The 22,306-nt window shown below is 37.0% G+C and overlaps 4 protein-coding genes across 6 annotated transcripts; 2 read left to right on the forward strand and 2 right to left on the reverse strand.

Moving 5' to 3' along the window:
* Window positions 1–151: 151 nt before the first annotated feature.
* tmem176l.4 (transmembrane protein 176l.4) lies at window positions 152–7,764 on the reverse strand. Of its 2 annotated transcripts, none has more exons than XM_044207879.1 (7): window positions 7,076–7,764; window positions 5,282–5,466; window positions 5,001–5,117; window positions 3,713–3,769; window positions 2,405–2,623; window positions 1,607–1,734; window positions 152–898 (listed from the first exon to the last, which is right to left on the reverse strand). In XM_044207879.1, the coding sequence occupies exons 1-7, from the start codon at window positions 7,101–7,103 to the stop codon at window positions 859–861; spliced, it is 774 nt and encodes a 257-aa protein (XP_044063814.1). In that variant the 5' UTR covers window positions 7,104–7,764; the 3' UTR covers window positions 152–858. The 2 variants fall into 2 exon arrangements, with proteins under 2 accessions (XP_044063814.1, XP_044063815.1); XM_044207880.1 differs by lacking the exon at window positions 7,076–7,764 and adding an exon at window positions 6,192–7,013.
* Window positions 7,765–8,936: 1,172 nt separating this feature from the next.
* On the reverse strand, window positions 8,937–10,562 carry LOC122881707. Its single transcript, XM_044208232.1, has 3 exons — window positions 10,422–10,562; window positions 10,180–10,253; window positions 8,937–10,064 (listed from the first exon to the last, which is right to left on the reverse strand). The coding sequence occupies exons 2-3, from the start codon at window positions 10,230–10,232 to the stop codon at window positions 9,218–9,220; spliced, it is 900 nt and encodes a 299-aa protein (XP_044064167.1). The 5' UTR covers window positions 10,233–10,253; window positions 10,422–10,562; the 3' UTR covers window positions 8,937–9,217.
* Window positions 10,563–11,155: 593 nt separating this feature from the next.
* Window positions 11,156–17,077, forward strand: LOC122881706 (ubiquilin-4-like). Of its 2 annotated transcripts, none has more exons than XM_044208231.1 (7): window positions 11,156–11,365; window positions 12,483–12,628; window positions 12,718–12,857; window positions 13,297–13,559; window positions 14,493–14,608; window positions 15,002–15,159; window positions 15,479–17,077. In XM_044208231.1, the coding sequence occupies exons 1-7, from the start codon at window positions 11,219–11,221 to the stop codon at window positions 15,595–15,597; spliced, it is 1,089 nt and encodes a 362-aa protein (XP_044064166.1). In that variant the 5' UTR covers window positions 11,156–11,218; the 3' UTR covers window positions 15,598–17,077. The 2 variants fall into 2 exon arrangements, with proteins under 2 accessions (XP_044064166.1, XP_044064165.1); XM_044208230.1 differs by having other exon boundaries at window positions 11,159–11,365; window positions 15,002–15,173.
* Window positions 17,078–17,827: 750 nt separating this feature from the next.
* lamtor2 (late endosomal/lysosomal adaptor, MAPK and MTOR activator 2) lies at window positions 17,828–21,835 on the forward strand. Its single transcript, XM_044208236.1, has 4 exons — window positions 17,828–18,069; window positions 19,120–19,282; window positions 19,412–19,501; window positions 21,238–21,835. The coding sequence occupies exons 1-4, from the start codon at window positions 18,002–18,004 to the stop codon at window positions 21,292–21,294; spliced, it is 378 nt and encodes a 125-aa protein (XP_044064171.1). The 5' UTR covers window positions 17,828–18,001; the 3' UTR covers window positions 21,295–21,835.
* The last annotated feature ends 471 nt before the right edge of the window (window positions 21,836–22,306 follow it).

Here is a 22,306-nt window from a genome sequence, read left to right on the forward strand (position 1 = left end):
TGAATACTCTGCTTTGATTTTGCTATTCTTACAACCTAAAACAAAGAAAAGGTGGCAGCTATACGCAGAGCCTTAACATTTTAAGTGTTGTGCTGGCTTCAAGTGGTGTCTGTAATGTGTTAATTGTAAGTTAAACACACAAGAAAAGAAATAGGTGAATATGACTTGTTAATAGATGACAGCTTAGAAACTAGAGCCCAACCCAATTTGTGAGGCCCATATTGATATTTGAGAATAATTATTGGCGAATACATTTTTTTTTAAATATTAGCCTACATAACATACACAAATTTTTTTTATAAGGATCCATTACATTTGTTGTGTTAAAGAACTGTGATCATGATATGTACTCATGACAGTTTACAGTTGAAAAGAAAAATAACAGTGATCTCTGATGGACAAACTCTGTAACAGCAACACTGTTACTGAAATACCACTGCAGTTTCACGTAACTTTTCGGCAAACATAAATGCCAGTCGATATATCTGCAATAACAAAATATCAGCGGTGCTTGGCAGTTTTAACAGTCTTGCTGTATTAGAAACCAGTGTCAATAATGGTAACAGACATGTTTTAATTGGTATACAATTGTTTTGAATTATGTCAAAGTCTTGGGGTTTTTTTTTGTAAATGTCTGTATTCACTTTTAAGATGTCATTTTGTGTAATCAGATACTGTTGAAGACAGTAGTTACAGATCAATAGCACAACATACATAAACGTATTGGAATTGAAGAAGCCATAATACAAACATTAATTATATTTTGCTTATTAGACTTTTAAAGAAATGCATAGGACTTCAACTCATGATAGCAGAGAATGTAGTATTTCTTTTAAGCTGTGATAGTGGCAACCTCCTTCAGCAGGGGTACTTTGTAGAGATCTGGGTCATCAGTGCTCTGAAAACACACAAACATGTAGTCAGACACAAGGCTTACACAAAAGCGCACACTCATAGGCTAGGAGGAATGCTTCACGGCAAAGGTGTGGACGTTCATGTATGGGAAATGCTCAGAGATCAGGCACACCGCCACACAAAGAAGACAGGAAAAACTACTTGCAGCAATATTGTAAATATATATAAAATATGATTTATATAAGAAATACATTCTTTGTCAAATAAGTCAAGCACTTAATCACAAATTCTCAATTGTTACTTATATGACCTGTGTGACCTGCATTGCTGTGTACATAAAATATCAGGAAAAACTGACAATCCAGTGTTAACTCAATACAATAGCCCTGAAATAAATTCTACTGTTGTGAAGCTGGTAAGATTATTTTTTAGTTGATTGAAATCCATGGTTATGTTTGATTCCATAGTTTATGGTGTTGTTCTACTGTTCCAGCTATTTTGTCCACCCCTCTGTGCTCGAGGAAGTGGAGATGTTGACATGTTCTCTGGGGGAGCGTCACTGATAAAAACACTAGAGATAATGAACTGCAGTTTTGACAAAGTGAATGACAAATGCTCCTTTAGTTTTTTTCAGGGACCAAGCAGCTGAATTATGGAGTTGAACAACTAAGCAGCATGTTGCTGAAATAGAGCACGTCCACTCAGTCAGCCGATAAATAAAGTTTTAACAGAAAAAAAACATTTTACATACTGTGCCTTGTTTTCTTCCTTTTTACTCCTCATCAGACACTTTATGCCCAAAACAGCAGAGCTAATGACGAGGCAAAGCTCAAGGACTGACATGATGATCAGCACAAGAGTGATGCTTTGCAAAAGGACCTGATGGGACACAAGAACCAGTGGTAAAGTCTTTGCCACACATATCCACAGTTATACATTTTAACTAACCTAGCATTCAATTTTTCCTTTCTTGATCTATTTGCTTCCCCTGTTAGACTTTGCATGTATTATTAATTAATTAGCTTAGCTTAGCATAAAGACTTCTACAGGGAGTTACCTGCTGGAACTATTTCTTGGCCTGTAACTCCAGCACGTAACACCCTGTAAAACCTCATCTTAATTACTAAAATTTAGAAGTGCTGGTAGGCAGATTTCTTTTAACCTCAGACAAAGCCAGGCTAGCTGTTTCCTCCTATTTACTGTCTTTATGCTAAGCTATGCTAATCGCATGAGGATGCACATGCGCACGCACATGGGTGACACAATGCACATTCCTGCCAATGGTTTCACTCTATTCTACTGACCTACAGGTGGCGGTAATGCACCAAGATATGCAGCAGTGTGCAAACAAAGGCAGAAGGAAATGCAAATGTTTTTTGAGGAAGGAAATGCGTTCATCATGTTTGTTAGAGCTCAAGGAAAGGTTCAGTGTTTTGGTGAGTAACACTGATTGTAAACACCTTTAACGGACAGACATGAAAGTGGTAGTTTTTTTACTCAACAGTTAGGCAACTTGTGTTTTGACTGTTGCAGTGTCGTCTACACCTACCCCAACCATTGCTTTTCCCTCCATGCATTTCTCCAGCATGATGTTCTCCACAACAGATGGAGTTGGAGGCATCTTTATACGCTGGCCGTACCAGTATTCATTATCATCACGCTGGCACAGCCACCACAGTCCAATGCGTAAGAAGTTAAGACGGTAGAGTATGATGGCTGCAATGGCAAAAGCAACTCCTGCCAGATTTGCAATCACACTAGCAATGACCTGAAGTAGAAGAGTTGTCAGTTAATACCATATTTGGCAATGAACAATACACAGCACGGACGCACAGCATTTCAGTATTGTCCAAAAGTTTTATGGAAGCTGCAATTTGATATACGTGAAGAAACAGTTATGTTGGGTGGGCAAAATAACAGAAATGCACATTACAGTATTCCTAAAGTAAATTCAATTTGGTTATATTTGGTTATTATTGTAGATTAATCGATGAATTGTTTGGTCTAAAAATAATGAAAAAATGTCCACAAATTTCTAGAGACCAAGGTGACGTCATCAGATGTTTTGTTTTGGCCAACCAACAGTCCAAAATTCAAAGATATTCAGTTTACAATAATAAGACATAAGACAAGGAAAAGCAACAAATCTTCACATTTGAGATGTTGGTAAATATTTGTATATATATTTGTGCTTGAAAAATTACCTAAACATTTAATCGATTATCAAAATACTGTAGTTGACGATTCATTTTCGATAAATTGTTGTCACTCTAATTATCATCTACAGTAAGTTACGATTTTCTAGACTTTTCTGAACACATTAAATCTTTCAGTGTTTGGTGGTTTGTGGGCATTTGTTTTACAATGCCCCTTAACTCTACCATAGTACCCTGGAACAAGGCACTGGAAGTACATACTACAAAAATGTATTCTGTGCCATGAGTGCTAAACTTTTTGAGGAATACATAAAGTTACAGAGTGCAAAGTAATCTACTGTACCATTTTTAAATCGCCCAAATTAAATCCTGTAAGATAACATCAGCATGTTAAAGGCCCTTAGTATGCTTCTTTTTTTAAATTCTTGACACAGCTACTTCCATCAGTGTTTGCGTGTAAAACCGAGTGCAACACCATTAATTCCTTCGAGGAGAGACTGTTTCAAAGGGTGCGCCGTTATCCCCATTTGTACGAATTATTGCGACTACAAAGACACACAAAAGACACAGTTCTTGGAGATAGATTGGAGCCAGTGTGATGCAGCATGGTTGAGGTTAAGACGGCAGACTTTTCATCCGCCATCAACAGGTATAAACACAGTGTACAACCTTTATGGCCTTCACTGTATATTGCTTCTCACCAGGCATGGACTATGGTACTTCTCAGACAAAATGCTCACGATCCCGAAGGCAACAAACTAGAGAAAAGATAAAGAACATCTGTTATTTTAACTCCACTCTATTAGACAATTCCTAAATCATAATTCATATTTTTATTTCTGTTATCACTGACAGAGTGAACAATGTTTGTGAGCACTACCAGCTCCTCTACAGCTTGATGTCAGTGACCCACTCACTGCAGTCAGTGAAATTAATAAAAGACATTGTCTCAAGATCTTCTGTTGACAAAAGACTGATTTCGTTGGAGCTTTTCAATTAGAAATGCTTTATTTTTTCAGTTATGCAGTTAGTGTTTTAAATGAAAGAATAATTATTATTATATTAAATTATATTAAAACTTTATTTAGTAGTCTTAACATTTTCAACATTTAGTCAAAACATTTTATTATTTCTATAATTTGTGATAATGTAGTCACCAAATTACTGCTCATCTGAAAGAGGTGTTAAGTGAATTTGGTTACCACTTTCTAAATAAGGAATACTTCATAAAGGGTTTATAAATTGTTAAATGGCTTTTTTATAGTAAATCGGACATTCTTTATATAATTTACTAAAAGATCATTCTGGCTTATTTAAACGTGGGTCTTATTTTCTTGGCTTTAGTCATTTATATTGGTTGTGGAAATATTGTGCTCATCAAGTGAATTTCTGAGATCTGAGAACATAGCAAAATCGCCTCAACAAAGTCTGCAGGGGCAAAAAGAAATCACTTTATTTGCAGGTAAAACCAAAGGTGAGCACACCTGAAATGTCAGCAATAATTCCTCATTGTACGGGAAAACAGTGTGATCACAGTTACAGTAAACCGTTACAGTGAGTTAAAGTCGAGCCAAGAAGCCAGTCTGTATCGATGTTTCTAACAGACTGTATGGGTAATAATTTTACCATTCGCCTTTGTTTCCTCTTCTAAATGAATTGAGGTAACCTGTGGATTTGTATGAACCCTGCCTGTTTTTCTTACCCATTGGATTATTTAGGTGTGTCCACATTTCCAGATCTCAGCAATTGACAGTGTTATTATTACTGATAGGAATGAGGGGGAAAACTGTAGAATAAAGACCCAAGTTGTAATAAACTGGAATTGTTTTACATCACATTTTTTAAAAAGACCTGCAAAACATAATTAACATGCAAATTCTAAATTTACAATTTAAATGTTAATGCCAAGCACTAACTTGATCATAATAACAACATAATCACATGACATTTGTAACTACATACTAAAATAACAAATATTAGCTTGATTACCAAAACTCCAAACCAAAAGGGATACCAGTACTCCAACAATTGCCAAGTGCTTCCATTGTTACTACCGAGGATGGTCCCAAGGCAGATGTTGATAATCCCAACCATAATCTGCGTAGCCTGTAAATCCGAAAACATAATTTCAATATCATCAACAGCAAACACTTATATAACAGTGACAGGGCGACACTGTTATTTCACTTAAAGTTGAAGTTAGACTAACAGTGAAAAACTAAACCAATTTGCAGCACACAAAACACCTTTAAATATAGTCATTGACTCACCCCCAGTGCTGACTGAGAGGTACCCTGGACCCTCCTCAGGCGCTGAGACACAGAGCAGCACATTGGGTTGTAGCAAAGGGCCTTGAGCATTTGGCACACAGGAGGCCAAGCACTTTTGGGGTCAGAGGTCACAGTGAACACAGTGAGCCCATCAGCCTCGGTCATGGTCACTGACATCCTGCCCACTTGTGGCGGTTGAAACAGAATAAGATTACATTTCTAAAGTTATGCTAGCAACCCAGCAGGATGGATTTAATAATGATTACTCATCAGAAAAAAAGAGCGAAAGCACCCATGCCCACACATATGAGAGTGCATATCAGCTGCCAGTGGTGGAACGCCCTCAGTACTTTAACTCAAGTACTGTACTTAATTACAGATTTGAGGTACTTTACATGAGTATTTCCAATTCATGCCATACTCCACTACAGTTCAGAGCAAAATATTGTACCTTTTACTCTACACTACATTTATTTGACACCTATAGTTACTGGTTACTAATGAAGATTTTACATACAAAACATATAATTAGTTTATAACATATGGTGTATAAACAAGACTAAGACTCTACAGCCATGCTAGCAGCTCTGTGAGGCTGTACTTCGGGTTTGGTTTAGGGGGCGCAGCAGCTAATGGCTAAAAGCGTAAAATTAGCTGCACCCCGACACAGCACACCCATAGATGTGTCAGCATTAGTAATCAAATAATTTAAAATACAATAGTGTAAAACTTACATTGGGCCATTTCTCTGAATTTACTGCTTTTACTTTTGATACTTGCAGCACATTTTTCTAATACGCACTGTACTTTGACTTGAATAACATTTTCAATATGTAACTTTAACTTGTAACAGAGTATTTTTACACTTTGTATTGCTACCTTTGGTTAAGTAAAAGATCTGATTACTTACTCCAACAATGCTGACCCCTCCTCCTTACATACGTTCTTGTATATCAGATTTTTATCTGGTAAGGCTGTTCCAGTAAGCGACAAATCTTAACAAATGGCTCTAATTCACATAATCTATTCTTATCAGTAAAAGCTGAAACGTTCGGTAACTTGATTAGACTCTCAGTAAGAGCTATTGTTTTCTGCAGTAGCCTGCTTTAAATGTTATCAGTCTGTTCCAGTAGCTGGTCAGAGAATTAACTCTGACAGCCCCAATGAGATGTGGTGTGAAACTAATTAATTCTTAGTCTAAATAAACCTGTGTTGTTCTTTAGTTGAAAATGTATAACATTTCTCTAGAATCCAGCACTTCTTTGTCTAAGTTAATCGTTACTAATGACATATGCTCTGCAGTAAATTGAGGCCAGGAAAGCATTTCCCGCTCCATCTCTCTGTTTCTCTTGCTAAAAGATAATGTTATGACGCATGACGAATATTCTTGTTGACAAACTAAAGTTTAGGTCCTTTCTCAAGACTCAAGGAGAGCTTTACAACCACCTCTAATCTCATTGAGAATATAGTTTAGAGATAATTAATGTCATAATAAATAAAACAAAACAAAACAATGTCCTTTGGAAAAATGAACACATCTCTCTCTACTAACTAGTTTTGTGAATGATCTATATCCAACAGACCAGTTTCAGAATGATAAAATCCTGTTTAAATCATGACTGAAATATCCTAAACATGGGACAAGCATTTGGAAAAAAAACATGATACCTAAGCTGAAATCCTGTCAACTCTACAGTAAACACAATTTTCCCAACCTGAAACATCTTAATACTTTACATATAAAATAAAAGAACTCTAACATTAATATTAGAAAACTGTCTTAAATGGTCTCACCTGTTTCTGACTGTTTGGCTGCACACATTGAGCTTTACCTAAAACTGTATCTGTCGGGGAATTTATTGTACAGTTCCTAATATTTGGAAGAGGAGGAAATAAAGATTGCCAGCATACCTCCCCTGATCCTGAAGCAGAAGCTTAACCCTTACCTGAGAATCACTTCTTTGATTTTTATTTAAATTCCTAAAAAAGTAAAGTAGAAACAATTATTATAAGTAGTTAGACTGACATTTTATGAACAACTAAAGGTAAAGGACATCCTTTCTCTGTTTTTTGGGAGCTGTGAAATGTGGGTATCATTACATGAAAATGTTTCAAATGTTGGTTTCAGATGCTGTCTGACATTAATAGTTACAAGGTGATACTGATTTATTAGCCTGATATCTTATGGTTACTGATATATCAGTAACCATAAAATATGAGGTTGTAGATGGCAGATGGCTCAGCTGCTAAACAGCTGATGGCGCAATATTGTTTGAAATTCTGTGTATTATCTATGTATATCCAAGTTTTTATGGGCACACATTGTAAGGCTTTCTTTTAGTGTTAAAGAGACAACAGCTGCAGTCACTGTGACTTACATTTTCTCTCCATTGTTGAAATACATATAGTACAAGGCTAGCAGATCAACTATTTTTGATTATAGTTGAGTCAGTCACTGTTTCATCTTAGTTACTGTTTACATCTCCATTTATATGTATTTATGTATTTATTACTACCGTTTATACCTGCATGATATATATATATATATATATATATATATATATATATATATATATATATATATATATATATACTTGCTGTTTATAAGCTGTAACCATCACAGTATATATATATATATATATATATATATGTATAGTGCACTGCCTAAATCTTGTCCTTACTGTCTAAATTACAGATTATTTATTTATATTTATTTTATCATTACTGTACACCTGCCAACTACAGAATTATATTTTATTCTATATATGTTATATTTTATTTTATATTTTAACTTGTGCTTTATTTTATGTCTTAGATTCTCTCTTTTTACTTGCATGATTTTCTTTTTATACAAATTGTTTGAGTATTGTTGGAGAGAGCCTGAGAATGAATGAATTTCATTGCCAATGACTGCTTCACTGCTAATTGTTGTGCATATGACAATAAAGAACTTGAACTATATAATAACTTAATTTATCAAAACATTAATTACATGTTGGGTGAGCTGCTGCACTAAAATATAGATGTTATTATGATACCATTACTGATCAAAATCAACTAAAAGGATGATATGTTTGTTTTTTGTTTTTTTAAGCAGTGGTGGAAATTCCCTAAGTATTGTCAAGTACTGTACTTGAGTACAGTTTTGGGATACTTGGATACTTTACTATAGTATATGCATCACTACATTGCAGAGGGAAATAATGTAATTTTTACTCCATCACATTTATTTAACAATTATAGTTACTACTTTTCAAATTCATTTTTTACATACAAAATATAAGTTTTTGTCATTGTTAAATATGATCACTTTTTGTAGATAAACTACCCAACAGTATATAAAGTAGTTAAAATAAGCTCAACCTCAACTAGCTACAACATTAAAATGCTTCTTACACGTGTATGCAACAGTAATAATAATATATTATAATAACACTGACAGTAGCCACTCGGCTGCATAAGTAATCAAGATTTTGAATGCAGTACTTTTACTTGTAATGGAGGATGTATACATTGTTTTATTGCTACTTTTACCTAAGATAAAACATCTGAGTACTTATTCCAACACTGTGTTTACAAAGAGCACATTAAGGCAGCATTAAACTTCATGCAAAGTCACTGAGATGCAACATCATTGAGCAACACAAGCTTCAGGTGAGGATGCAATAAAATGAAATTTATTTTTGACATAATTATGGTCAGACAATGTTGCTGCCATTGCTTCCAAAATTACACAGTTCAGGATACAACTGACAAAGACAAGGAGAGCATCAGTTTTCAGATTACATTTTGGAGTTCCAGATATTTCAGCTATATCAGCGTGTGTACAGTGACAAGTGATGGGAAAGATTCAGGAATTTCATAGTGCTCCATCACATTCAAACCCTCAACCTTTCAAACACATGATGGGCCACATTGTACATAATTACCGAACTTCTACCACCAGTTTAAATTGGTAACAGTTTGAATGAGGTCAATGCCGGGGAAGTCCATGGCAATAATACCAAAGCATGGTCTGGGCTGATTAGGGTAAAACTGTCTCAGGTATTGATTGAGCCATGGGTTTACCTTTTCTGCCACTCTTTTTGGAGTAAGAAACATTCCCCAGATAGTACCAAAGCCAGTGCCGCTAGTGTAGGTCAAAACAGCATTATCACCTCCACAAGCTTCAGTGGCTTGGTTCAGCTGCTTGATTATTCTGTTGTCTTTATCTTTAACGTCGCTAACCTTGTTGTTACCTTTCCCATCTGTATCTATGAGGGGAATTCCCAGTGTGAAGGTGTTCTTCTGCAAAAAGACAATTTTCCCCCTGACCTGACCCATATTTGGCATTCCAGAGGCCACCCAGACACGTTTGTCGTTGCCAATCAGACTCTGCACCATTTCATTGACAGTTTTCTTCTCAAAAGACTCTGGCTGCACTCTAATGAGCACAGCCTCGGTCTTAAACTCTGACAGGAAGGCTCGGACAGTGTCTAGGACCTCCTTGAGAGTGCTGTGCTGGTACATCACTCCATGCATGACATAGAGGGTGTCACCCAGTCCAAACACTTTGAGATCCAGGAAACGAATGCCGGCCCTGAGCTGATCCCTCAGGGACAAGGCCTGGCATTCAGCCTCTGGACCTCCGTACAGGGCCATGCTGTCGTGGGTGCCAGGGATGGAGATGAGAGAGAGGGTGCGGAAATCCTCAATGCCTGACATCCATGGAATATTGTAGGACCCCGGGAGTATGAGGTTTCCATTGTCATTGAAGAACAGGTCTTTGCCATGGCACAAAAAACTGATGATTTAGAACAAGATTTTGTGATGTTACAATAACTCAAATGCCACAAGGTGTCAGCCTAAAAACAATCTAACCTTGTATTTTACTTGCAAAACTTTCATATTATACTTACGCAACAGACAGCAAAATGTAGTGGAAAAGCAGACACTTGTGACCAGCCTTCATTCTTGCAGAAACATGAGCAATCTAGCAAATAATTTGTAAAATAAAAGTTATGCATTTATCACATCAAAATCACTCATTTTGAATAAAAGACATGCATGGGTAAATTACTAATTAATTATCCAAGGTAAGCATACACTTTGAAGGTTTTCATTAACAGTGTCAGCTAAAATGAAACAATTATTGTACTACCTTACAGCCAGGAGGATTTCACAGCAAACCACTCAAATGGTCAGAAGTTGAAGAGCTCAACAAAAAATCCATGACTTATATTGTTTGGTTATCTGCTAAATTCTAGGTGTGGACCACAAATATCAGTTGTATGATTCAGACTTATTGTTCTTGATGTAGGACAATCAAACATGTTTTTAGAGATTGTGGTGTTTGAGAGGGCAGGTCCCTTGACTGGAAAAGAAAAAGGGTCAGATAAGATTTGATTTCTAACAGGCATTATCTCAATGCAAGCAGCCACACCAGTGCAACAAAACAATGATGACTAAACCATGAAATAAGAGCCAAAAATGTGTAAGGTAACATCTTTACCACATTATAGGTGACGTTATTAAACATTTGCCAACAATAATTACACAAAAGCCTATCACCTGATGAAAACAGGGCAGAACTCTGGAACTCCTATGCAATGTGCTAAATGTTTCTACTGTATGTCAGCTTGAAACATGGGTGGGTAGAAATAAAAGACATTTATACACATATATTTGAAATAGACAATGAGAAATATGTTGAAAAGAAAATTATAGTATTTCAGTTATACATTTCAGAATAAATTCCATGAAATTTCAAGTGTAACAAAAATACGTGTAAGGACAATGTAAAAAAACAACAACAAAGGAATTTACTTTTCTCCATCATTCAGGACTTTATTCCAAAATGTAAAGCTGTCGTTTAACTAACGAGCAATGGATGGCAGCAACAAGCCGATGAAACGTCAACGCTTCCGGTAATACCAAAGAAGAAGAAGGAGAACTAAGATGGCGGAGAATAGCAACACGGACCATACGGGGGATGCCAACGCAGATAAAAATGTTGCTCCCGGAGGATCTATGATGGTGGTCACCGTCAAAACCCCCAATGGAAAAGAAGAAATTACGATTTCGGAGGATTCCTCTGTCGCTCAGGTGTGTTAACTGGCCTTATTTTCTAAATCTGGCAGCGGAAATCATGCTACGGCCACAAAGCGTCCCCTCACAAAACGTAGGGAAAAGGTCAAAACTTTAATTTTTTACATGTTAACCAGCAGTTGGTTGCATCATCAAATGTATTTTCGTAGACTCACAGATGTCTGCTGTCTGTCCGCAATAATAAAATGTTTGTCCGGGGCGAAACCAACGTTTAGATCCAATATTTCCAAAGACAGTAGACAGCTGTGTGATTACGGAAATATCAGGAAAGTTAGCGTATCAGAGCTAGCTAACGTTGGCGTTGCAGTTGTGGGACATCGCGACATTTAAATTTGACAATGACGTTGACTAACAGTTACACCATTTTAACGTTGAAATTGCAGTAAACTGTTCACTTTGTACCAAAGTGATAATGACTTAACGTTATCTTACATTCACTCTCCAGTGAGAGTGACCACTCGCTGATAGTTAAACACATCTCAGTGACTGCGTGGGGTGCTGTTGACCCACATTAATAAGCAAATATAAGAACTGATAATGATCACTCACAATTTGATAATGATCTGTGAAACTATTTTCTGACCCTTTTATACTGTTAACTAACGGTTATACTTACTAACTCAACCATGCCGTCTTGTGCATTAATCTGGTTAACCAGTTTGGGGGCCCTGAAGCTAAATGTTACTGTCTGCCCTCAGTTGCTCACTGTAGATGTCAGTTTCATTAGATTTTGCATGGAGACCAAGAAACCAACTGGTCTCCTACTTCCAGTGTAGGAGTACTACCTGACTCCAGGTTTTCTGTATGTCACATTGTGGTAATTTGATGAAATACAACTTCATTTAGGAACAAGCAGTGGGCACAGTATAAACTGTTTTAAAATTAAGGTTTTAGAACTAGATTCTGACACAACACCTCTATTCAAAAGAGGGCGACAAGATTATGTAACAGTGGACCTAGTTGATATTGTACTTGTGCAAATTCCCAAACAAATTTGCAACTATTCAAATGACCAAAAACCTACTGGCACACAGTGAACCTGTGTCTTTTTGGGACCTCCGGGCAGTTGCTTACTTTGCCCGGTTAGTAATGTGCTCTTGTCTCATTTGTGCAGTTTAAACAGGAGGTATCCAAAAAGTTCGAGGCCAAGCAGGACCAGCTGGTGTTAATATTTGCTGGAAAGATTTTGAAGGAGGGTGATACTTTAAACCAGCATGGTATCAAAGACGGGTTGACTGTTCATCTTGTTATCAAGACAAAGTAAGTACAATTCATGAGATGTGTGTAGGTTAAGAGGCAAAGCTCAAGCCTGGTAAGAGTTTAATTTGATGGTGGCTTTTTCTCTCAAGATCAACAAGTGGCAGTACGTCTCAGACAAGTGCCAGTTCTGCAACACCTCAGAATAACAGCAGCAGCTCCAACGCCACTGTAGCAGACAGAACAGGAGGTGGCACAAGTCAGACACCAACACAACCTGCTAATGCGATGAGTAAGAATGTATACATTTTTGTAAATGACTTGCTTGTTTTTTGCACTGCAGTGAGTTTAATCTTTCTGATTCATATCGCATAGATTATGCAATTGTAATTAATTAATATTCGACACTTGAGAGCTGGTTGTAAAACACACTTGCCATTCACATGCTGACATTTGATTAGGGAAGTTATTCTTATTGTTTATATGACTGAACATGAATCCAGCATTCTTGCAGACTTGAAATCAATCCAAACTTTCGACTGCATCTCCACACAGACTTTTGACAAGAAACCATCATATATGTAGAGATTAAAAAATATATTTGGGTGACAGCACAAACATTTGGGAGGACCAACATAATTCAATTCTATAGCAAAATATGACTAAAATGCCACATCCTAAACAACGTACAAACACATACCTGCAAGGAACTAATCTCCACCTTTACTCAGGTGGACTCGGTGACCTGTCTGGCCTGTTAGGTCTGAGCACGCGTTCATCCAACTTCATGGAAATGCAGCAGCAGGTGCAGAGTCAGCTGATGTCGAACCCACAGATGCTGTCACAGATCGTGGGGAACCCGCTGGTCCAGAACATGATGTCCAACCCAGACCTGATGAGACAGATGTTTGCAGGCAATCCTCAGATGCAGCAGCTCATGGAACAGAACCCGGACGTCTCCCGCATGTTCAACAACCCTGAGCTCATGAGACAGGTCAGTGCAGAGTTTGTCCACTCATCATGTGAACGTCTTGTGTTGAAAGTTGAAGTCGAAGACAGGTTTTCCCCCACCTTGCTTGTTTACTCTTTTCTCTTATAGCTGCAAAATTGTCACTTTTAGCCATTTTGAATGGAAAAATATGTGATTATGCATGATTCAAGTTTTTTATTTCGGGGAGGGTGGTATGTTCTTTACATTAGTCTCTTTTCTCTTACTGTCACACACTCCTTGATGCTGATCTAGTTCCTTTCTTTTACCACTTTTACCAGGGTTTATGTCTTAACGTAGCAGTTGTCTATTTTCATTGACGATTGTAAGGTTACAAAAATGTTGGTTTCATTTGTTCTTCTCCTGCTGTGGTTTGGACCCCTATTGTTCCCGACCATTTGCTTGCACATGTGGGTGATGTACAAAATTAAGTTTGCATTATGTTATTTTTGTGTAATTTGGTGACTTACTGTTTTACTTAGTATATTCTTCAAGAAATAGGATCCCAAGTGCAACTTGATCAGGTAAATGTGCTGAAATATATAAAGAAAAATCAACAATCCTTCAATCCTCCAACAATGTCCCAATAAGCTTGAGGATTGACACTGATACTGACAGTATCATTCCAGTTTGAAGCTTGCTTCTTCTTGTAGGCCACCTCAGTTCTCACTGTTTGTTTTTATTATTTGAATCCTCTCTTCCCTTGAGAGACCATAGAGTTGACAAGGAATCCAGCAATGATGCAAGAGATGATGTGTAACCAGGACTGGGCACTTAGAAACCCTGAGAGCATCCTCTGGGTTTATAATGCTCTATGGATAATTAATGCAGACATCCAAATTGTTATCCTGTGTGAACAAGATAAAAAGATCATCTTTCAGGACTTCAGGGACTCTGTTTGGTTTAGAGTTGACTTGTGTCATGTTTGTCATTGAGCAGATGCAGAATCCAGAAACACTGTCCATGCTGACCAACCCCAGAGCAATGCAGGCTCTCATACAGATCCAACAGGGCCTGCAGACCTTACAGACAGAAGTCCCGGGATTCATGTCCAGGTACCAGCTATTTGCTATTAAATAGAATACTTTAACCCTGTATAATTGTCTTAATCTGGCAGGCCACTCGGAATTGATCAGAATTCCTTCAGTCATTTGAATCATGAAAAGAAGTGTTTTGAAGGAGCAATTTACAAGATGTTTGTGTAAATAATCTACCCATTTTACCAGACTAAATCACAAAGCGGACCTGGAATAAAGAAATTTGTCCCTCCCCCTTACTCAGACAGGAAGAAAGAAACAATAAACCCAACAGATATACGTATACTGTATAAATTCTGTTTATTATTTGGTAAGTATTGGTAGTGGTCATTTGAAGTCACAACGTATTTAGCTAATTCACATGAATTGCCACAGTTGTCTGGATTTTTGACATTTCTTTCCCCTCTCTAGATTGCCTCCTGGAGGTCTTGCAGGTCCTCTAACCACAGGGAGCAGCATCCTACCAGTGAACCCTCATCCTCCTGCCATGGCATCAGGATCCAGTCTCCCCTCAGCCGCCAGTCCCACTCAGCAACAGCTCATGCAGCAGATGTTACAGATGTTTGGAGGTGGAGGGCCATCAGTATGTTTCATCTAATTGCCTGAATTTGTCCTATTTTTCTTTTTGTCAAAATCCGAGCAATATTTCTTTCAACAGGTCTAACTCATTGTTAACTAGATATATATTGCAGTTCAATCAGTTTTGATTCTTCTTTTCCCTTGTCAACCTCTTAACAACTTGTTATATTAGGATAGTTAGTGTTTTTCATTGAGACCAATAGATAATGCTTGTTTGTTTTGGGGAGTTTTTTGTTCAAAAGTGAAGACCTGAGACGTAAAAGAGAGAGGGTCAGTATCTGACTTCATGCATTGTCTCTTCCCTCTCAGACGCCGGAGGTTCGTTTCCAGCAGCAGCTCGACCAGCTCAACGCCATGGGCTTCATCAACCGCGAAGCCAACCTGCAGGCACTCATCGCTACAGGAGGGGATGTAAATGCCGCGATTGAGAGACTGCTAGCCTAACTCACTCAGTTCATTCTGGAGTTAAGGGTGGAAGACTGGTAGAGTTCGGTATTGGTGTGTGAAATTAAAAAAAAAAATTAATAAGTGAACACTGTCCTCCATCATATGCAAGTGTGACCTGACACCCAGATAGACACAGTGGTATTCCAATCACTTGTTATCTCTTCAGCTGATCTGTAAATCATAGGAAGGATGAACAGAGAGGTTGGGAAATCATAGTGGGAGAGGTTGAGGAAGGATGTTGCAGGTTTCTAACAGAATTGGTCCTGTGTTAAATGCTAAGGCAGTACTGTGAAATGATGCCACGACTATCACTGCCACGAGTCATGCCACCGAGTTACTCCTGCCAGTGCAGCCGACATGACAAGTGCTCATTCACCGGATGTCTACATAAGGTTACCAAGGAATTAACTTGTAATAGTTACTTATTTTTATTTAATTTTAACAGTTTGTGGTTAGGAGGTTCACAGTGTTGCAGTAGGTTGGATGACGGTCTTCTGTGCTCTCTGTCTGGAGAACCAGCATGTTTTTTCATGGTTTGTTTTCATCCTCTTTCCTGGTTGACTGGTATCTATTTAAGCTAATCACTTCACTTCAGTTTTTTACCCTGACAGGTTCTTGACTCTTTTAGTCCCCCCCCCAAAAAAAAACCAAACATTTCTTGTTGGTATGGTTGGCACTGCTGCCTAAATGTTTCAGGAGGAGTAGAAAGTGAAAGTTTTCAGGTTGTAGGACCAAGGCTATAATGTGTGTGGATGAGGGATGGACAATGTGACATTATATATAGTGAGAGGATAGAGACTTGACTCAACTGGTAGAGATTGTTCTGTGTTGAGATAGATATCCCTTTAATATCTCTGGTTGTGTTGCCAGAATGTGATATTGGATTTACAGGATTTTCTTCGAGTACATTTGTCAGGTTTTTCATTTGCAGAATTAGCCAAAACAGTCATTTTCATCTGATTTGTTTTAATCTATAAATTGTTTTACAATGGAAGTCCCAGAATCACAATATCGCCTTAAAATTTACATTTACCATGAGAGGATTTTATCCATATCACCCACCCCTAGTATTGACATTCATTGGAGTTTACTAAACAGGTTTGGTTCAAGTTGATTTCCTGTTGACTAAGAGTGTAAAAGTAATAAACTTGGACTTTTTGTTCAAAGCTATAAAATGGTCTCTCTATGAAGTGTCAGTTTTCTGATGATACTGTGGTTAATTCTCATTATTGGTTACTAAATAGAAATTGTTAAAGCCAATAGGGAATTGTTTTTAAAGTCATCAAACCCTTTCACAATAACACTGTTGTGAATTTCCATGCAAGCAGTGTAGTGCCTAAATGTAATGTTGAGTTCTGCAATATATTGCAAAATGATGCTTGAAATCTATTGTTGTGTGTCTACCAATGGACAGATAAGTAGACGATTTGTTTTTCAATCCAATAAATTATTTGCAATGTGTGTCTTTTCCATTCTAAAAATGTGTGAATATTTTACGTTGGCAATGCAATTTGACAGCTGAATTATGTTGAATTTATTGATTAATTCTTGATTGAAACTTCCATTTGTCCTTGCAGTGTGTTTTTGCTTATAGCCACTGACAAAATGTTAGCTGCTTCCAGTGATATCTGAAAGGTCTTATAAGTATATATTACTCCTCCCAAAGAAATCTAAATTTAAATAATGTCTTCTCTAAAGTTCTGTTAATTAAATAAATGTAGCAATACCACAAATATTATTCCAGGAAATAAAAGTCTGTATTGTACCTGTATCAAATCTAAGTGCATAGTTCTTTGAAGAATTAAAAGTAAAATTACCTATTTGTTGTTATTGCTCCTTTTAAACCGTATTTATTTTTTGTCTTAGTCTTTAATGTATTCTTAAAGGTTGGATAGTTTATATTACAAATATTAATATGAAACTTTTAAAATCGTATCAGTGTTGCACATAAAATCTTAAACTGCAAACTAGTAGGTATAGACGTCAAATACATGCACTGGAGTACAAATAAAGTTTTTACGTCTGAAAAAGTGGACGGAAAGTGTAGTCTCACAAAAATGGAATAAACTCACGTAACGTGCCACTCAAAACTGTAGTGCAATACTTGTCTGAGTGAATATACTTAACTCATTTAGCTAAACATAGTAATTATGTAAATGAATCAGAATAAAAACGGTATTCTGTCATGATTCAAAGATTTTTGAATTCGATGCCTACAATTCCCACAATGCATTGAGAAGGCAGCCAGAAAGGGAAGAAAACATTGTCAGCTGACTTGACTTGACTGTATGTGTTAATGAGTAGTTTTTGGCAGTTTAAAGGCACTTGTTTAGTCATTTAAAATAGATTTTTTTTGCAATATCACACGTTAGTGAGTAAGTAGCTATGTTACGACCAAAGGCGTTAACGCAGGTTCTCAGCCAAGCGAACACAAACGGAGTCCAAAGCACACTGTGAGTACAGTTAGCTAGCTAGTAGCATGCTAGCCTGATGCTACTTTGTACAGGACTTAACAGTTTGTTGTTGTAACGGTTACAACGGTGGGAAATATAAAGAGTTTGCCTACACTAATATTATTAATATAAACCAGTTCATATTTTACAGTGATATCCCTAGGCAGTATGGTCATTTAGTAACACTAGCTTATGTGTAAACCTTACATGTTGTTCGTGAGTAGTAATTCTTAAACTATCTAAAATGTAGTGCTGTTACTAACTAATTAGCGTTAACTCATTTTCATTGTCAATTAATCTGCCAATTATTGCAATCGTTTTGTGTATAAAATGTCAGAAAATTGCTTGATCAATTTGCTTGTCTTCAATTTGCTTGATTTATCCGACCAACAGTCCAAATACCGAAGATATTCAGTTAGATATCACATATGACAAAGAAAAGCACCAAATCCTCACATCTGAGAAGCTGGAAACAGTGAATTTTTGGCATTTTTGCTTGAAAAATTACTGAAACGATTAATCGATTATCAATATAGCTGCTGATTCATTTTTGTGTTCGACTAATCTTTTCAACTCTACTGAAATTATAATGTCCAAGTTCACAAATTTACACATAGGTCATTTTATTAATTCAAATTATTCCTGCATTTCTACAGATGCTTTCATTTGTAGTTTTTTTATAGTATAAATATGGTTTTATTGTCAATTCAAAATTGTCTAGTTTAATTAAACTAAAGTAACAAGCACCTTGGATAAACTGTGACCACCACATGATAATTTTAACTTGTAGAAAACAAGAAACATAATTCAAACCAATTTACATATTTGCACTAGACAGTTCGATGTAGCTTTACATATATTGGGCCTATATACTATAATTATATTGGTACGCTTTGGTTCAGGTGGTCCAACTTTTCAATATTGCCGACAATGTTAGGTAGCTTGATAGAGATAGCTTGAGTAAAATCCATACGCTGACAATCTATAGTAAAATCATTTCACATGTTCATCTGCTGGATACTGAAACATCCAACTTTACATTTTCACCAGCTTACTGAATAATGAAGGTTCACTTCTGGCTTACTCTGGTTATGGGGACACTGACGCACGAGTGACAGCCGCCATCGCCAGCAACATCTGGGCAGCCTACGACAAGAACGGCCACCAAGCCTTCAACGAAGACAAACTCAAATTCATACTCATGGATTGTATGGTAAGAAGTGCAATTCTTCCAAAACCATTGCATTTGTTAAGTATATGATGAGTGATAGTGATATTAATCAGTGAATTTAGACACCTGACACTGGGTCACTTTGGCCCTCTCTCTTGTTTTCTCTCTCAGGAAGGAAGAGTGGCCATTACTCGTGTAGCCAACCTACTACTGTGTATGTACGCCAAAGAGACAGTGGGCTTTGGAATGCTTAAAGCCAAGGTGAGAGTTTTAACACGTTAGCAGTCAATGCTAATGTCCGTCATTTGTTCGCCCCTACAACCAGTGTGCTGCTTTCACCAGCATGGTATTTCATACATTCTCCAGGTTTTCCTGTACTTGCCAAGCTCATTTATATATTTGGGGTTATGACACTAACATGCAATAGGGCCCTTTCCAGCTTTGTTGAAGGTCCCTGACTTCCACCATGTCATAGCCAACAAAAAAATCATTAATTTGACATTTGTTGGTGTTATGTAGATGGCAAAAGAGAAGTTACCACTTTTCACCACTGGAACTGGGTTTGAATGTACTTTAATTCAGGCTACATCCACGCTACTACATTTTCAAAAACGATTTCCGTCCAGACGAGCGTTTCAGAAGTAATCTCTGTCCATACTAACACGCCTGAAAACACATATCACATGACCATTCACGTGCACTGGGCATGTGCGTGCCGGTGTAAACAGGAACAGGACAAAAATAATAAGGCAGGGAAACGTGACTGCTCTTCACAAAATCCCCCCTGATAATGCTGTTTTTATTAAAACATTGTTAATAGCATTTTTTTTTGTCTCTTTTCCGTCATTGTAAGTCTTTTTTTTTTGTCTTTCAGACTAAAACTAAAAACTAAAACGCAACCCCGGAGATCTCAACGAAAACGGGGCCAGCAGCGTTTCTAAACATATCTGTTTTAGGGGCTCAAAAACGCCGGAGTAGTGTGGACGCTAGGTGTAAATGAAACAAAAGTTATGCGTTTTAAAATGAAAACATAGTAGTGTGGCTGTAGCCTCAGACCAAGTTTGGTGACGCACTGCTAGCTGAAAAATTGGTCTGCATATGGATTTGGACTTTTTTTTTTTAACACTATCTGACAACAGATTAGTTTTAAGTATTATATGAGAAGAATGGGAAATAACAAGATGCAGCCACAAGTAGAAAGGTAATGAAGGGTATTTCCAGATGGCTCTTATTAAGGGTTTGTGAGCCTCAAACCTCCAACATATGATTAATGTAAGCAATGTCTTTTCCCATCGTTTAATATAGAAGTATGGTTGGTAATGGCTCTGTAGCACGGATTCTGATCCCAGTTGATCACAGCACGACAAAGAGCAGATTTCAAACCTTGTGGAAATCTTCAGATTTTAACTTACAGCTGTTTTACTCTCAACTTTGGCAGAATGTCTTGATTATTTACATACAGAGGCTAACTTTTAATGAATCCTTTTAATACTTTTTATCAGACACTGCAGGCAGACTGAATATTATAATCTGCCGATTTAGTTTCTGAATTAATTGATTAATTGTTTGGTTTATAAGACATTGCCCATTGCAATTTTTAGAGCCCAAGATGATGTTTGTCTGACTAACAGTCCAACACCCAAAGATGTTCAGTTTAAGGAAAAGCAGAAAATACTCACATTTGAGGAGCTAAAACAATCAAATATTTGACATTTGAGCTTTAAAAATGACTTAAATGATGAATTGATAGTCAAAATAGTTGCTGTTGCAGCTCTATACTGTACTGTATGCTGTCATTTAAAACCAATCACCATAGTGACTCTGCAAAAAAACTGTTTTATGATAGATTCAGTTTTGAAGGAAGCCTGATAGTACAGCTTGTATGCTACAATGAGACACAACACATAAGGCAATGGGTTAAACTAATCTAGCATTACTGGCCACTCTAAATACAGCCTTTAACGATAACGCTGTTCTGTGTATGTTGTGTTTTATAGGCAGAAGCCCTGGTGCAGTACCTGGAGGAACCATTAACCCAAGTGGCAGCATCATAGTCGAGATGTGACTGAAGCTCTGCCTGTCGCTTCTGTCTGCCTGGAAAAAAAGCATCACATGATCCAGGTCATTCATGTACTATTGTAACATTCTGTGTACATGCATATATCTAGTGTGAGTGAGTAAACGTGTGTGGGGTGCAGGGAGTAAGTGTATTTATAATCATGGTATTGAAACTAATACTTACTAACTTAATAACTTGTATGGGTATTTAAATGTGCCCTCCCTTGTGACTCTGTTTATGTAATGGCCTGTTCTGAAAGTCCACATCATTTGTTGGTAGGGAGTCTGAGTGTACAACTGCTGAAATGATTCAGCAGTTCAATCAACTGGTCCCACGGTTGATTTATTCATTTGCAGTTTTAGATCAGGCTGTTAAGCAGAAAGTTTAACATTTTGAATCTTATCAGAGGACTAAAATGCATGTAATATAAAGTTTTAAAATATAAATTTTTTTTCCATCTGATTAAATGCAGTTATGATTATTTGCTACTCTTTTTTGCAAAGCTGTCAAATAAACAATTTTTGGATTAATATTTACACAATCTTATTTTATGTTTTTATGCTCTGAACTGAGTGCTTGGTGTGACATGAGTGGGCTCAAAGATGGAGATGACACACAGATTAGTTCAGATAGATTATCAGGTTTACCAGGATTTTTACCAGGATTATGCCTTGAAAGTAGCCATAGCATTCTCTGATACAACTTTAATTGTATCAGTGTTTTCTAATGTCAAATTAGAAAGGCCCCCTAAAGAATGTCTTAAATCAATATGAAGCAGGTTAGGTGTATTGTGTATTAGCTACATTATTACCCAAAGCTTTGTTAGCATTGTTATTTATTGATTTTTCAGGCAAATGAAAGAGCCAGGATTAATGACTGTAGTAGTAAAGACTGAAGTAGTAGTAGCAGTATTAGTAGTAGTAAAGACTGTAGTAGTAGTCATAGTTGTAAAGACACACTTAATATTTTAACAAGTATAAAAGGTAGTAAATAGCTGGATCATAGCA

This window comes from Siniperca chuatsi, linkage group LG9 (assembly GCF_020085105.1).
Source record: "Siniperca chuatsi isolate FFG_IHB_CAS linkage group LG9, ASM2008510v1, whole genome shotgun sequence".
NCBI lineage: Eukaryota > Metazoa > Chordata > Actinopteri > Centrarchiformes > Sinipercidae > Siniperca > Siniperca chuatsi.

Bases quoted from the DNA above. Each gene is read 5' to 3' on its own strand.
- tmem176l.4 (XM_044207879.1), bottom strand. From the start codon at position 7,103: ATGTGTGCAGCCAAACAGTCAGAAACAG. The intron at 3,770-5,000 runs GTAATCAAGCTA...TCTTTTCTCTAG, and splicing joins CCTTTTGGTTTGGAGTTTTG to TTTGTTGCCTTCGGGATCGT. The intron at 899-1,606 runs GTATGTAAAATG...GTGTGTTTTCAG, and splicing joins AAGGAAGAAAACAAGGCACA to AGCACTGATGACCCAGATCT.
- LOC122881707 (XM_044208232.1), bottom strand. From the start codon at position 10,232: ATGAAGGCTGGTCACAAGTGTCTGCTTTTCCACTACATTTTGCTGTCT. The intron at 10,065-10,179 runs GTAAGTATAATA...CTAAATCATCAG, and splicing joins TACATTTTGCTGTCTGTTGC to TTTTTTGTGCCATGGCAAAG.
- LOC122881706 (XM_044208230.1), top strand. From the start codon at position 11,219: ATGGCGGAGAATAGCAACACGGACCATACGGGGGATGCCAACGCAGAT. The intron at 12,629-12,717 runs GTAAGTACAATT...TTTTCTCTCAAG, and splicing joins CATCTTGTTATCAAGACAAA to ATCAACAAGTGGCAGTACGT. The intron at 13,560-14,492 runs GTCAGTGCAGAG...GTCATTGAGCAG, and splicing joins ACCCTGAGCTCATGAGACAG to ATGCAGAATCCAGAAACACT.
- lamtor2 (XM_044208236.1), top strand. From the start codon at position 18,002: ATGTTACGACCAAAGGCGTTAACGCAGGTTCTCAGCCAAGCGAACACA. The intron at 19,283-19,411 runs GTAAGAAGTGCA...TTTCTCTCTCAG, and splicing joins TCATACTCATGGATTGTATG to GAAGGAAGAGTGGCCATTAC. The intron at 19,502-21,237 runs GTGAGAGTTTTA...TGTGTTTTATAG, and splicing joins TTGGAATGCTTAAAGCCAAG to GCAGAAGCCCTGGTGCAGTA.